At 49.9% G+C, this 13,781-nt stretch overlaps 1 protein-coding gene across 1 annotated transcript; it reads left to right on the forward strand.

The window, feature by feature from the left end:
• The first annotated feature begins 1,857 nt into the window (after positions 1–1,857).
• On the forward strand, positions 1,858–13,781 carry MKS1 (MKS transition zone complex subunit 1). The gene is made up of 17 exons (XM_041484941.1): positions 1,858–1,989; positions 2,062–2,275; positions 3,027–3,182; positions 3,474–3,571; positions 3,740–3,868; positions 4,189–4,293; positions 5,009–5,117; positions 5,982–6,038; positions 6,951–6,993; positions 7,460–7,522; positions 8,579–8,649; positions 9,432–9,495; positions 10,983–11,090; positions 11,614–11,747; positions 12,433–12,515; positions 12,606–12,703; positions 13,176–13,781. The coding sequence occupies exons 1-17, from the start codon at positions 1,892–1,894 to the stop codon at positions 13,280–13,282; spliced, it is 1,737 nt and encodes a 578-aa protein (XP_041340875.1). The 5' UTR covers positions 1,858–1,891; the 3' UTR covers positions 13,283–13,781.

Below are 13,781 nucleotides of genomic sequence, written 5' to 3' on the forward strand. Positions count from 1 at the left end.
AGGGCTCTGCCTCAAATGCTCTCCCAGAAGAATCTCAGCTCTCCATGTTTTCAGAGCCCAGGTAAAAGGGAGCTCCTGGCACAGCTGCACAGAGCCTGCAGTGAGCCCAGCACAGAATGTGCTGAGGCAGCAGCAGAGAACAGCAGATGGGCGCTTTTGGGGTCGGCAGCAGCCGTAACAGACCACTACACTGAGGCCACTGGCTTTGGAAGGTCTGACAGACCTGCAGTCCCCAAATGGGGGATGTTCACTGCAATCATTGAGTGCTGGATCTGGGCCAGAGATCAGCTCAATCCCATTTTGAATAGAAACACTTTCCTTGAGATGAAGGTTGTGTGTTTGTGTCAGGCAAAGTTAAAACTTAGGCAAAGAGAGGGAAAATCAGAAGGGCTTGTGCTGTAGATGTCGAGGGTGCAATGACAGAAGAAAGAGGAACATGGCTGCTTACCCCCAAAAAAAAACCCTCAAGGGTTGATTTTCACAAATGGAAAGTATTTCCTCCTTTGCAGAACAGCAAAAAGTGTTTTTTATTATCTCAATAATCTTGAAAGCCACAATTGTTTTCCCAGTTCCAGGAAGACGAAGGACAAATTGCTTCCTTACTTTGTTCAGCTTGCTAGCGTTTAGCTCATATTGTTTGAGAGTGAGAAGGTTCAAAATCTCACACCTAAGACTGTCACTCAAGTAGGATTTAAATCACAGCACAACAATTGCAAGTGCTTCCAGGAAGGTCGGGATGTCCCTGGAGGTGAGGATGTAATTCTTAGGGTACAAGCTGGTGGAATCAGATTGGGCTTCTTGCCAGGGAACACAATTCTCACACTTATCTGGTCATTTGTGCCATTCAACTGCAGGATTTGAGGAATCACTATGGCAGGACGTCCCCATCCATCCTCCCCTGGCCCCAGACAACTGATGCATACGCATGACATAACTTTTTACCCCTCGTTGTGCTTGGTTTGTGGAAACCACTCTGCACCCTGCAGAGAAGAAGCAATGTCTTCTTTCTTAAAACAGACCATGTTTAGAGAGATCCAAAAATTGGCAACAGCATGAGGGTACTGGTGGTGACCATGAAGATCCAGGGACGGACTAGGAAGGGGGTAAGAAATACGCCAGAAAGGGGCAGGTTCAGGTGGCTCCTTACACACAGGTGTGGGCCTGGAGCTTCGGTTGCTGGCGGTCCCTCAGCATTTCTCTGGGGCTGTTGGTATGGGGGGCTTTGTCCCGGGGCCTCCGGTGGAGTGATGTGGTGGACCCCCCTCACAGACAGGCTGTGTAGACCCTCGCACGGAGGGATGTGGGAGACCCTTCCCTGGAGGCCCTGGGACCCCTGAGGGGCTGTGGGGACCCGCACACAGACGGACATGGAGGTTCCCTATGGAGGTCGTGAGGACCCCCATACAGAGGCTGTGGGGAATCCCCCCGGGGGCCACGGGAGCCCTCACACGGAGGGGTGTGTGGGACCCTCCCTGACACAGAAGGGTGTGTGGGACCGTCCCTCACATGGAGAGTGTGTTGGGACCGTCCCTCACAGGAGAGTGTGTGGGACCGTCCCTCACATGGAGAGTGTGTGGGACCGTCCCTCACATGGAGAGTGTGGGGGACCGTCCCTCACATGGAGAGTGTGTGGGACCGTCCCTCACATGGAGAGTGTGTGGGACCGTCCCTCACATGGAGAGTGTGTGGGACCGTCCCTCACATGGAGAGTGTGTGGGACCCCCCCTCACAAGGAAGGGTGTGTGGGACCCCCCCTCACACAGAGGCTCTGGGGCGCCTCTCAGGCGGAGCTTTGCGGGCTCCGTGCGCGGAGCGGGTCCGGCTGTGCGGGGGCTCCGGCCGGGCGGGGGCGCTGCCCAGCCGTGCACGCCGGTTTCCCCGGAGCGCGGCCATGGCGGGCGCGGCGCGGCCCGGGGGTAGCGCGCTGTGCCGCTCGCGGGTCCCCGCCGTGTACCGCTCCCGGGATCCCGTCCGCAACCTGCGCCTACGGTGAGCACCTGCCCGGCCCCGGCCTGGCTCTGCCGGCCCGCACAGCCCTGACGCTCCGCTCCTTCCCCGCAGGGTCCGTATCCAGCGGGTCGCCCCGGCCGGGCCTGTCCTGCCGCGGGTGCCGCCGCTCGCCGGCCCCGAGCTCCCGGGCCGGGCCGACCGCGCCGCCGATGCGGGAGCGGTGCCGCTGCGGGTTACCGCGGCCTCTCGCGCAGGCGCCCAGAGACCCGCGGAGGACGAGGAGGAGGAGGTCGAGGTGGGGTGGCAGGAGAAGCTCTTCAGCCAGGTGGGTGCGATGTGAGGGGGGCGGGAGGGACTTCGTGAAATGGGTCAGATCGGAGGGGATCACTGGGGTCATCTAGTCCGACTCCCCTGCTCAGGCTTGTGTCCAGCTGCCTTTGAAATACCTCTAGCGAGGGAGACTCCACGCCCTCTCTGAGCAGCCTGGTCAGGGCTTGGTAACCGCACAGGACAGAAGTTCTTCCTCGTGTTCAGGTGGAACTTTCTGGGCATCAGTTCCTGCCCGTTCCACTTGTCCCATTGTTGGTCCCCAAGGAGCAGAGCCTCGTCCGTGCTCTGACCCCTCCTTTCGGACACTGACAGACAGGGATGAGGTACCCTCTCAGGGTCTCATCTCGAGGCCGACCAGCCCCAGCTCCCTCAGCTTTTCATCGTAAGAAAGGTGTTCTTTGATGAACTTTGTCACCCTCTGCTCCAGGAGCTCCATGTCTCCTGTCCTGTCCAGAACTGGACAGGCTTGGGGGAGCTTCCTGACACCCCCTTTTGTGCATCTCACTGTGGGGTTCCTTGTTTCAGGGCGAGCTGCTGTGCCCAAGGCTTTCCAGGTGGGCATCAGTGGTGCTGCTGGCTGCCACATGCCTGAGCAGTGTTGGAGCTGCTCTTGGAGCTTGGTTATTTGCTGGGATTCCCAAAGGGTCTTGTCTCTGGGGTCACTTTGGAAAGAAGCTGAAAAGTATTTGTGGCTTTGCCAAAGCTGGTGAGAGGCAGCTATTGTGCTTTACCTGTGGTGCTGTCAGTTTGAGGTGGATCTGTACCTGAATGAGTCAGCCTGCCAGACTCCCCTGGACTGGCAGTACCATGAGGAGATCCGGAAACTGGAGAAGGCTGGAGGTCGGAAGAACTGTCGCATCTTCACCTACACTGACCACGACCGATTCACCAACCTAGAGGAGGTACCAGCTCTTAGTTACTCAGTGTATGTCAGAACTTCCAGTGCCCCAGACCTGGGGTGGGATGTCTCTGGTTCACAGCAATGGTCAGGACAGCCAGAGTGACTTGGCTCTGTAGGAGCACTGCTCTGTAGGAAGCTTGCTGGATTTTGCCACCAGAAAAGTGAAGGAATTCTGCAGTCATATAGCAGTTTGTCCTTGCAGGTGGTTGTGTGCATATCTGTTCCCTCCTCTAAGAGCAGAGCTGTGTTTGGGAAGATGTCCAGTTAAGCTAGTTCCTGTCTGTTCTTCCAGCTCTGCCAGAAGGTAACTGACTTGGATCATGAAGTGCCATCGTATCTGGTCGAGAGGATGGCCAATGTGAGGAGGAGAAGACAGGACCGTAGGCCTGTGTGAGTTTAGACTTGGGCTTGGAACTTGTTCATGCAGGTTTCAGTGTGCCTGGTCCGTGGGAGCTGGTGGCTTGTGCTATGTCACACATGTAATCCAGCACTGTGACTCCTCATCATGGTGGGTTTGGTGCTGCTGATGTGAGCTGTGACTGGTGCTCTTGTTGACAGAGAAGCAAGTTCTCTGAAGTCAAAAATCATCACCTGGGAACCTTCAGAAGAATTTATAAAGAACAATCATGTAATTAACACACCTGTCCAGACCATGTACATCATGGGGGACTTGGGACCTTATGGGAAGTAAGTAAAATCCTGAAGTGATAATGATTTTCCAAAAGAAAATCCATCTTTCCTCCTTACTCAAAACTCCTGTTTCTTTCATTAGTTAAGGGGGGAGAATTCCAAGAGCTCAGTAATGTGGGCTGCAATTTCTTTCTGCCTCTTTCTTCATTTGGGAGGTAGCTGAGTGTGTACATCCAAAAGGCTTCTAAACCAATGTAGGAAAGTGTGTATGTGTTCCCTTTTGTACCCCCAAGTTCCTTTACCAGCTCTGGTGTTCCAGAGCAAGAGAGTGTCCGTGTTCTCTGTTTAGACTGTGTTTTCCTGGTGTCCTCCTTCAGGCTTGGTCGCAGGGAGTATGAAAATGTGCTGTGCACAATCAAGGTGGATGGGAATGGGGTGATCACAGTGAAGCCTGACTTCACTGGCACCAAAGGAGCTTATCGGTGAGTGGGACAGGGCTGGGAACTCTCCTAGGACTGGGGGCTAGGGGCTGAAATGGCTGTTTCCTGGTCACCCTTTGGGCAGGGGATCAGCACTTAAATTGAGAAATACTTCATTTATTTCAGAGATTTCTAGAAAAATATTGTGTGCTTACGCTCAGTGTCACTGTATGTGTGCTGTGTGGAGCTTTGGGGCAAGTCTCTAGGGATGCAGGCTATCATGGAATCATGGAATGGTTTGGGTTGGAAGGGACCTTAAAGCCCATCTCATTCCACCCCCTGCCATGGGCAGGGACACTTTCCACTATCCCAGGCTGCTCCAAGCTCTGTCCAACCTGGCCTTGGGCACTTGCAGAGATGGGGCAGCCACAGCTGCTCTGGACAACCTGAGCCAGGGCCTCACCACCCTCACAGAGAAGAATTTCTTCCTAATATCCATCTAACCCTACCCTCTGTCAGTTTGAAGCCATTCCCCCTTGTTCTATCACTGCATCCCTTGTAAAATTACATTGTGCATGTGGTAGATGCAAGCAAGTCTTCCATTTTGAGGGAATGCTGCTGACAGGTACTTGGGAGTGAGGAGAGGGCTGTGAGTGCCCTTGTCTCACTGCACAGGCTGGGTAGAGGGGACACTGCTGGGTCAGGAGGGCCCCATTGATACTTGTGCCTATTCTCTGCATAATGGGGGAGTGTTTCCCCTGTGTTTTGGGCTCTGCAGGATCGAGCTGGATGGAGAGAAGCGAGAGGTGTGGGAATACACTATTGAGAATGCATCTGCCCAGGTGCAGCCAGAGGAGGAGGAGCGTGAGCAGCGTGTGTTCAGAGAGGTAAGTGCTGGCCATGGAGCATATTCACTAGTTCTGAGTAACAGAGGCAGCTCAGATCATCATGGAGATGTAGCTGCTCGTGCTCTGCACGCCTGAAGTGATAAAATGTCACTGCCCTGAGCCTCATCCTGCTCAGGGATCTGAGAACTACAGCAAATACTCTCTGCTTCATACCTTATTCCTTAAAGAGACCTTGTCTGTAGTTGTCCTGCCTCTGGCTGCAGTGCTTTAGGGAGTGAGAACTGATGCAAGAACCCAAGTCCATGCCTTCCTAGTGTCATCTGCAAGTGTTTTTCCTTCCCTTTAGAGCAGTGGACAAGCCCTTTCTTTAATCTTCCTCTAGCTGCCTGTATATTTACAAAATGATGTCTTTTTACCTGTAATGTCCCAGGATATTGGAATCCCATTTCACATCTTGATTTTTCTGAATTGCCTTTTTGTCTCTTGACAGTTTATGAAAGTACTTTTTAGTTTAGATTTTTACTTGTGCATTTCCTTACTGGTTTTGTGGTCACCAAGGGAATCATGATTTCACTACACTGATCTCTGCCTGCCCATTTCCTTGGAATAGTTTGTACCTGTGTTTTTCAGATATCATTTAAGATGTGATTCTTCAGAGCTTCTTTTCCCTTAAAACTGGCCTTGGAGAACCAAAGCTGAACTTCTGTGCACTGTTAGCAGTTATGCATCTGTGTTCTATTAGATACTTTTATATTCTCCATATTTGTTGTAACAACCCCACATATGCTACGCCTGGTAATGATTTGAGTTTAAATTATATACAGTTTAAGTTTTGCAGTACGTAACAGCAGATATAATCAAAATGCCACTCTTTCTTCTTGTTGTTGTTGTGTGTGTTCCCAGCTGTACGGGCGGCACAGGGATTACCTCAGTGGGCTCGTGGGCTCAGACTTTGAAATGGTGAGTTCCAGAGGCACTGGCAGGGACGGGAGCTCTGTTGTCTTTGGGGTCTGGTGACCTGGCTCACACAGTTTGCACTTGCAGCACAGTCTCCAAAGACTGTTCTGCTCTGGAGGGGGATTGGCAGCTTTTACCTTGTGGCTTCAAGCAGAAATTGGGTCAGAAGGGACAAGTGGCAGTGGATTTGGGGTCTGCAGGGATCCATCCTGCCTGTTCAGGGCCTGCTGAACACTGCAGTCTCTGTGAGGCTGTGTGCAGTGCCTTAAGACTTCTGATTGTAGTACTTTGAGAAGGAAGGAGGGTTTATGTCTTCAGGGACAGTGATTGCTGTTAACTTCTTCAGTGTCAAACAGCTCTGTGTGCCACTTTGTGCAAATAAACAGCCCCTCAGACTCATGCAGTTTTCATTCTCACTGAATTATCTAAACAGCAATCTTTTTTTTTGCTCAAATATTGTTTGACAATGCAGTGAATACACATCAGTGAAATACAATACAAAACAGTGAAACTTGTGCTTTCCAGTACTTTGATAGAGTGTCTCAGTGCTTCCCCCTGCTCCCTCATCTTGGTCCAATGCAGGAACATGACAGAAGCAGGACTGTGATTTCTGCAAGTGACTTCTCACTGTGTGTTATATTGATCTTGACATCTGTAAGAGACCTATTTACAGAACAGTAAATTCCTGCAGACTGGGCTTTGGGGGATTTGGTCTCTTTAGAGTCTCTTTCCAGAGAGACTCTTCGCTTCTGGACCTGATAGGACAAATCATGCCTACTCCCTGGCCAGAGCAGTAAATCATTCATGTCTGAAAACCTATGAAATACCTGTGTGAGATACTGTTGGGAAGGAATTGTTGAGGTTGAACCAGTGGTTGTTGAGCTCTTTACCTTGTTTATCTGCTAATTTTTCCAGCCTCTTCCTGGTACTCTGAGACTTTTTGTGAATGGAGAAATAGGTGAGTTCTTATTCTAAACAGGACAGTGTGGGTGTGCTGGGATAGCTGAGGGTATGATCCAAGGATTTTTGAATCCCTAGATTCAAGAGGCCCTAGAATCCTTTACTTCCTCCTTCTCCTCCCTGTTTCCTGCAGACTAATCCCTTGAGAGGAATTTACAGGTTGGAGGTTACGAATGCTGTAGCTGTTCTAAGAAGGCCTAGATCTGAAAAAAGGAGAGCAGATTGCTGTAATATCTATTAATTTCATAAAGAAACCAATTAAATGTGTGAAACGGAGACAGGGCTAGTCTGGAGGAGGAATCTTCTCTGTGGGTTATCTCCTGTTACTTTGAAGGCTTTTCCCAGTTTTCAGCAGTAACTGATTTTCCTTGAGGTTATTGGTGGTGGCTCTCCCAAAAATCTACAGTGAATGGTGGAAGAATTTGTATGGAATCAAACAGCTGAAGTTCATTCTCTCTCCTCAGTTTCAGCTCAAGGCTATGAGTATGACAACCTTTATGTGCATTTCTTCCTGGAGCTGCCTGACCGTGAGTATTCACATTCCCAGCCACATCACAGCAGCTGAAGAGGTGAAACAGGCTTTGGCTGATCCATCAGACCAGCTCTGCTGGGAGTCAGCAAAAATTAATGTTGAAGCTGGGATTTAGTCAGAGGCCTTTAGAGCTAAAATGGCAGAACTCAGCTCAGACTGGGACATAGAGGTGGTGGTGACCAGTCTGTCCAGACTTCATTCCTTATCTTGCAGGGAACAGCTTTCCTGTGCTCCCCACCACAGTGACCTTGTCTGATTTCAGCTTGCCATCATGCTTTGTGCTGATATTAACCTATTAAATTTTGATGGATAAATAAGGCTCCCAGCACTTACATGCATATCCTGCTGCATGTTTTAATTCTCCTAAAGCTATGGCTCTGCCTCCCCTCTCTGGATATATCTGTCAAGATACCACTTCTGCTACTCAGTACATTTAGATAAGGCTCTGCTTTTCTCTTGACATGAGTTGGTGCTTTTCATGGACAGTTCAGGGTGTTCTTAAGAGCAGTGCCTGGAACAGGACAGGGAAAAGTCATTTGAGGAACAGCTGAGAGAGCTGGGGGGGCTCAGCCTGGAGAAGAGGAGGCTCAGGGGGACCTTCTCACTCTCTACAACTCCCTGACAGGAGGGTGCAGACAGGTGGAGTCAGGCTCTGCTCCCAGACAAGTAACAGGACAAGAGGAAACAGCCTCAGGTTACACCAGGGGAGGTTCAGGTTGGACATGAGGAAGGATTTCTCTGTGGAAAGGGTGGTCAGGCATTGGAAGGAGCTGCCCAGGGCAGTGGTGGAGTTCCATCCCTGGAGGTGTCCAAGGAATGACTGGGTGTGGCACTCAATGCTGTGGCCTGGTTGACCAATCTCCAAGGTGGGGATTGGTCACAGGTAGGATTTGATGATATGGGAGGGCTTTTCCAACCTGAATCATTCTGTGAATGTCAGGGTGGGTAACATTACTTTTTACCCCGGTCATCAGTCATCACATTCTCCTGTGAGCTGCTCTGGTTTGTGAGTTTGGCCTCACCCCAAGCCTTCATCTTCTGTCCCCTGCAGAGTGGTCAAGCTCCCCGTTCCAGCAGCTCTCAGGAGTGACACAGACCTGTGCCACCAAGGCAGTGGGCTTGGTAAGGACACTTTCACACCTGCAGAGCAATTTGAACAGGCAGCCTCTGGAGTGGAACATGTGTAACAAGCTACAGATAGATTTAGCAAATGGCCTTAGTTGGGGGCTCCTTTCAAGACCAGAGCATGTTTGGGATTCTCCTTATTCTAATTATACTTGTCATTCTTTCAAGGGTCCAAATATTTTTTTTCACTGTCTCCAAGTAAAACTGAACCAAATAAAACTGCTCCCAAGCATTTTCTGGAATCTCACTTTTTTATTTATTTTTGCTGACTGCTTGCCTTTGGAGCTTTGATTTTTGTGTTCTCCAATGCTCTGAGTTAACCAAGCATTGTTCCGTCTTGCCTGGGGCAGGAATGTGCAGAGACTCTATGTTAATTTTGAATTTTATTAGCTTTTTAATGTATTTTATATGTTTTCATATTACAAAAATAATTATCATACATTTTAGTAATACCATTGTTTGACATACTGTGCTTGGCTTGGCTCCTGTAAAGTTTGAGGCTGCCCTGTAGTTATGCAATTGACTGAGTTTTCATTTGAGGTGTGTCGCTCCCCTTTTCCATTATTTTCAACATCCTATTCCATCAACATGGCACTAGGGAGTGTATGCAGCTCCATCCTGCAGTCACGTGTTTGTTAGTGGGATGCAATTGATCTTTTTGAGCAGCATCACCTGCTTTCTACCATTAGTTCCTTTCTACCAGCTCTCTATGTCCTCTGCAATGCTGGTGATGAATTCTCTTGTCCAGGAATCTGATCTCTGCCCTGTTCTTTTTCTAGGACAATGTGGCATACTTCTGCTACCCCTTCACTGTGGACATGTTTTATACCCAAGAAGATGAAGGTGTGTTTTCTTGTTACTCTGAAATCCTTTGGTCCCTCTGTAGCTGTCATGCTGTTTGTCCCGTTGGAGATGAAATGACAGAGGGAAATGTTTCTGGTTCAACAAAAGTTCACCCTGTCACCACGCAGCCCCTGGACACATCCTGTGTTTGCCCTGTCCAGGAATCCATTAGCATTTTTATGGATTCATTGATGTTGCTGTGTTTCTAGGCTGTAGGCAGTTTTATCCATTTGGAAAACTACTTGGATCTTGGCTTGTCTCTTTAAACCTGGAGTGCAGGGCTATGTTGCTGTGCCTGCACAGAGCCCTGGGATGCTGCAGCTGGAGAACCAGGCAGCTTTTTTATACACAGCTAAAACTCTGTGCTGAGTCTTACATTTGTAGACGTGCTCAGTGACCTGTATAATCCCTAGATAGTTCATGTCACTTTGAAACTTCAGCTCTATTTTAAGCTGAGCTTCTCTGCTGCCTGTTCCTGCTGCTTCTTCACCAATCCTCTTGCTCTGTGGATACAATTGCTAGGGACAGCACTGTGGCATGCCTTGCCACTTGAATCCAATGTACACTTTGGATCTGGGTATTCAACCAACACTAATGAATTTTCAGACTAGAAGAAACAAAATGAGTTTGTTTCACTGTGGAAGAAAGAAATGCTTGGAGAGATGTAGGAGAATCCAGGTTAATATTCCCCCAATAGCAGTGGGAAAGGTCAGAGATAAACAGGTTCTGCTGTTTGGCTTCAGATCATTCTCGAAAGATTGTCTTGTCTGCTCAAAGGTAATTGACAGCCCAGTCTGGACTTGCTCTTAAAGAATTTTCCCTAATTTTTATCCTCAGTAATTCTGTTTTCAGCCTCAAATCTGAGGGTTCAACTTTTATACGGGAAACTAATCAACTATAAGTCTTTGTTAGTCATTGTAGAAGAAATACAAAAAGGACTGTGGTGGAAGTCTGCTGGAATGTGTTCAGAGAGGGAGCAGAACTGGGGAAGGGTCTGGAGCACAAGGAATAGCTGAGGGAGCTGGGCAGACTCAGCCTGGAGAAAAGGAGGCCTGGGGATGACCTTCTCACACTCTACAATTCCCTGTCAGGAGGGTACAGCCAGCTGGGGGTTGGGCTCTACTCCCAGAGAACAAGGGGCAGGACAAGAGGAAACCTCAAGTTGCTCCAGGGGAGGTTCAGGCTGGATGCTAGGAGGGATTTCTTCCCATAATGGGTGTCAGGCACTAAAAGGGGCTGCCAGGGAGGTGATGGAGTCCCCATCTCTGGAGATGTCCAAGGAACAACTGGAGGTGGTGCTCAGTGCTCTAGTCTGAGTGATAAGGTGGGGATTTGTCACAGGTTGGACTCTATGATCTTGAAGGTCTTTTCCAAGCTAAATGATTCTCTGATTCTTTGGCTTCCTACTAGTGGAGTTGGGCATTTAGCATGCTTTTTCTCACTGATAGTCTCCTTCCCAAAGCTGTGACCTGCTCCCCATCTTGCAGACAGTCTCCCTCAGTGGCCTGTTCTCTACTTTGAGGTCCTATCCCTGGATTTCTGGCAGAGGTATCGTGTGGAAGGATATGGGTCCTTGGTGCTGCCAACATGTCCAGGTAAAGCATGCTTGGGACTTGTGTTAATTGTCTGGGAGAATGAGTTGAGTTGCTCCTCTTGGGAAGTGATTCAGCCAGTCCCAGGGATTTGGTGTACTGAAGGGAGCAGTCAGCTCTCTGGGGTGCAGCAAAGAAGAACGTGAGGCACATCTGGAGCTGCTGCCCTTGATCTTTTGATACTGCCATCACAACACCTGGTGTGATGAAGCTCTGGGGTGATGCTGTGCATCCATCTGTACAATGGCAGTAACTCTCTGTGTCCCACGTGGGATCTGGGAGTGACCTCTGTGTGTTATGGGGAGATGCTGCTGTTGGGCAGAGGCAACTTTCAGCATTGGCTGTGTGACTAGAATGGGCTGACTCAATGGGAACATGCTTTTAGAACATTTCAGATACTGTGCAGTGTTTCCATTTCTAGACAGCTCTGGGTTGGGTCAGCAGGTATCCACCTGCCTTTGCTGTCCTCTGTGGCTAAATAAATCACAGGTCACAGCTGCTAAGCTGTCCTCTTGTCCTGGGCCAGGTGTCCACATGCTCACCATCCCTACCTGGCGTCCTGTGGGTCTGGGACCTGTTGCTGAAATGAGGAGGTTTTTCATTGGGGGATCTCCTGAGCTGGAGGATTTAACCTACATCCGGATACCATCGACCTTCAAGGTGGGCTCAGCTGCAGAGGAGCCTCTTGCGTTTTGCTCTTGGGTTCAGGTGTCCCATGGGCAGCCTGGGCCAGATTTGAACAAGGATGAGCTGCTGGTCCTGTCCCTCTCACTAAAGAAATGTCTCCTCTGTGAGTTTTGTAATCCTGAGCAGAGGAATGAGCAAACACTGAGGCAGAGCTGTGCCTTCTGAGGAGTGAGCAGCTTAGAGAAGTGGGGGAGCATGAGCCAAAGCCTTGGCTTCCCCTGCTTATGCAGTGTTGGTTAGGTCAGCATTTTGTTCCAGCTGTAGACTTCTCCTTGGTTTTTGTGAGGAATTTAGGCTGTTTATTATGCCTGGAACAGCTTCCAGAACAGAATCTTGAAGCAAAAAGCTAATGGGTGTGAGGCAGGTAGAAATTTTATGTTCTTCAGTAAGTTGCAGAGGTGGCTGCTGGTGTAGTGAGCAGGGTGATGTTAGTGGCACCTTTGTGTGGGAATAAGCCCTGAAGCAGTTGTTGAAACCCTGCCCCAGCACTGCACTGCCAGCTTGCAAGTTTAGGTCCTGCCCTCAACACAGCCTGGAACTATGTGCCCTTCTTTCCAGCCTTGCAGGGAAGGGAGGACTGTGCCCTCAGGAGTTTGGGCTCTGGTAGAACACGTTTGTTTTCACTGTGGGGTTGCTCTAACCTGTGCCATCCCTGCAGGGAAAGCGCTTGAGCCGCTTTGGTTTCCGGACAGAGACCACAGGGAGTGTCACCTTCCGGCTCTGTTGCCTGCAGCAGTCCAGGTGAGTGCAGCAAAGGGAGTATGAGCTCCATCAACTCCATCTCCTGTGCTGGTTTTGGCAGCCCTGACCTGCTGGTGTGCTTCTGTGCAGAGCCTTTCTTGAGAACAGTGCCCTGAGACAGCGCATGCAGAGTGTACTGGACCGACTGGGAGGCTTCAGCCAGCAGAGCTCTGTCTACAATGTTTTGGGTAGGGCCTTCAGTGTCATTCTGTCTTGGTGAGATTTGGCTCCCTTTTTACAGAGTGGGCCGGATATTTCAGGATAATCCATTAGTGTGGGAGTAATTCCCCTCCCTGTGAGCTCTCAAAGTCCATAGCAGAGGTTAAATGTTCTGCTCTGAGCTGGAAACTTCAGGAGGCATCAGCTCTGAGCAGGCAGGAGGGATAACCACTGTGTGAGGGCACAGCCTGGACTGGGCTGCCCAGCCTTGCCTGGCACTGGGCAGAGCTGGTGGCACTAAGGCACAGGCTCTCTGATTCCGTTGTGTACAGAAATCAGAGAGCAGCAGGTGGAGCAGCACCAGGTGCTTTGGTGCTGTAACCTGTTCATAGGAAGTGGGATCCTGCACCAGGAGAGATGATGTTCCCTGAAAAGACACATCCCTCCCCTTCCCTGAGGCTGTCTTACGCATTCTGGCCTGCTGTCACCTCTGTGTTGTAGAGGCTTTCCAGCGGGCACGGCGCCGGATGCAGGAAGCACGGGAGAGCCTTCCCCAGGACCTCATCAGCACTTCTGCCTCTGCTGTGCCCCAGCCCCTGGAGCCATGAGCGTCACCTCTGCTGCTGCTTGGAGCACTTGGTGTCCTCCCTCCAACACAAGCTCCCACCCCTCAGCAGGAGTCCCAGTGCTGGTGCCTGGAAGCTTCAGAAGCCCTTCCTTTGTTGTTTTCCTTGGATGGGGGAGAGAGCTTGTAATACCTCCAGACCCAGAATTTGCATTTCCACGAGTATCTGTGGAAGGAGCCCAGTTTTTCAAGGCCCTTTGTTACCAGGCTCTAACAATACAGCCAGTTTTTCACATTTCTTCTGAAATATTGGCATGGAACCTGTGAACCCTGTAACACCTTTTCAGGGATTGAAAAGGAAATAATGAGAAAAATTGTAAATTTAGTTTTCTTCTTAGAGAAGAGGGTGATATGGAAGGCCAAGGCATGGATGCTTTTTGAGATTAATGGAATGAGTAGATAACTTCTTGAGAAATGCTGATAATTGTTATTAGCTGTTGTGTACAGGACAATCAATAGTAAAATTAATCCATCCACCTCTA

This window comes from Pyrgilauda ruficollis, unplaced genomic scaffold (genome assembly GCF_017590135.1).
Source record: "Pyrgilauda ruficollis isolate IOZ18807 unplaced genomic scaffold, ASM1759013v1 scaffold69, whole genome shotgun sequence".
Classification (NCBI taxonomy): domain Eukaryota; kingdom Metazoa; phylum Chordata; class Aves; order Passeriformes; family Passeridae; genus Pyrgilauda; species Pyrgilauda ruficollis.

Coding starts and splice junctions, on each gene's coding strand:
- MKS1 (XM_041484941.1), top strand. CDS start 1,892: ATGGCGGGCGCGGCGCGGCCCGGGGGTAGCGCGCTGTGCCGCTCGCGG. Junction 1,990..2,061: donor GTCCGCAACCTGCGCCTACG/GTGAGCACCTGC, acceptor CCTTCCCCGCAG/GGTCCGTATCCAGCGGGTCG. Junction 11,748..12,432: donor GGATACCATCGACCTTCAAG/GTGGGCTCAGCT, acceptor CCATCCCTGCAG/GGAAAGCGCTTGAGCCGCTT.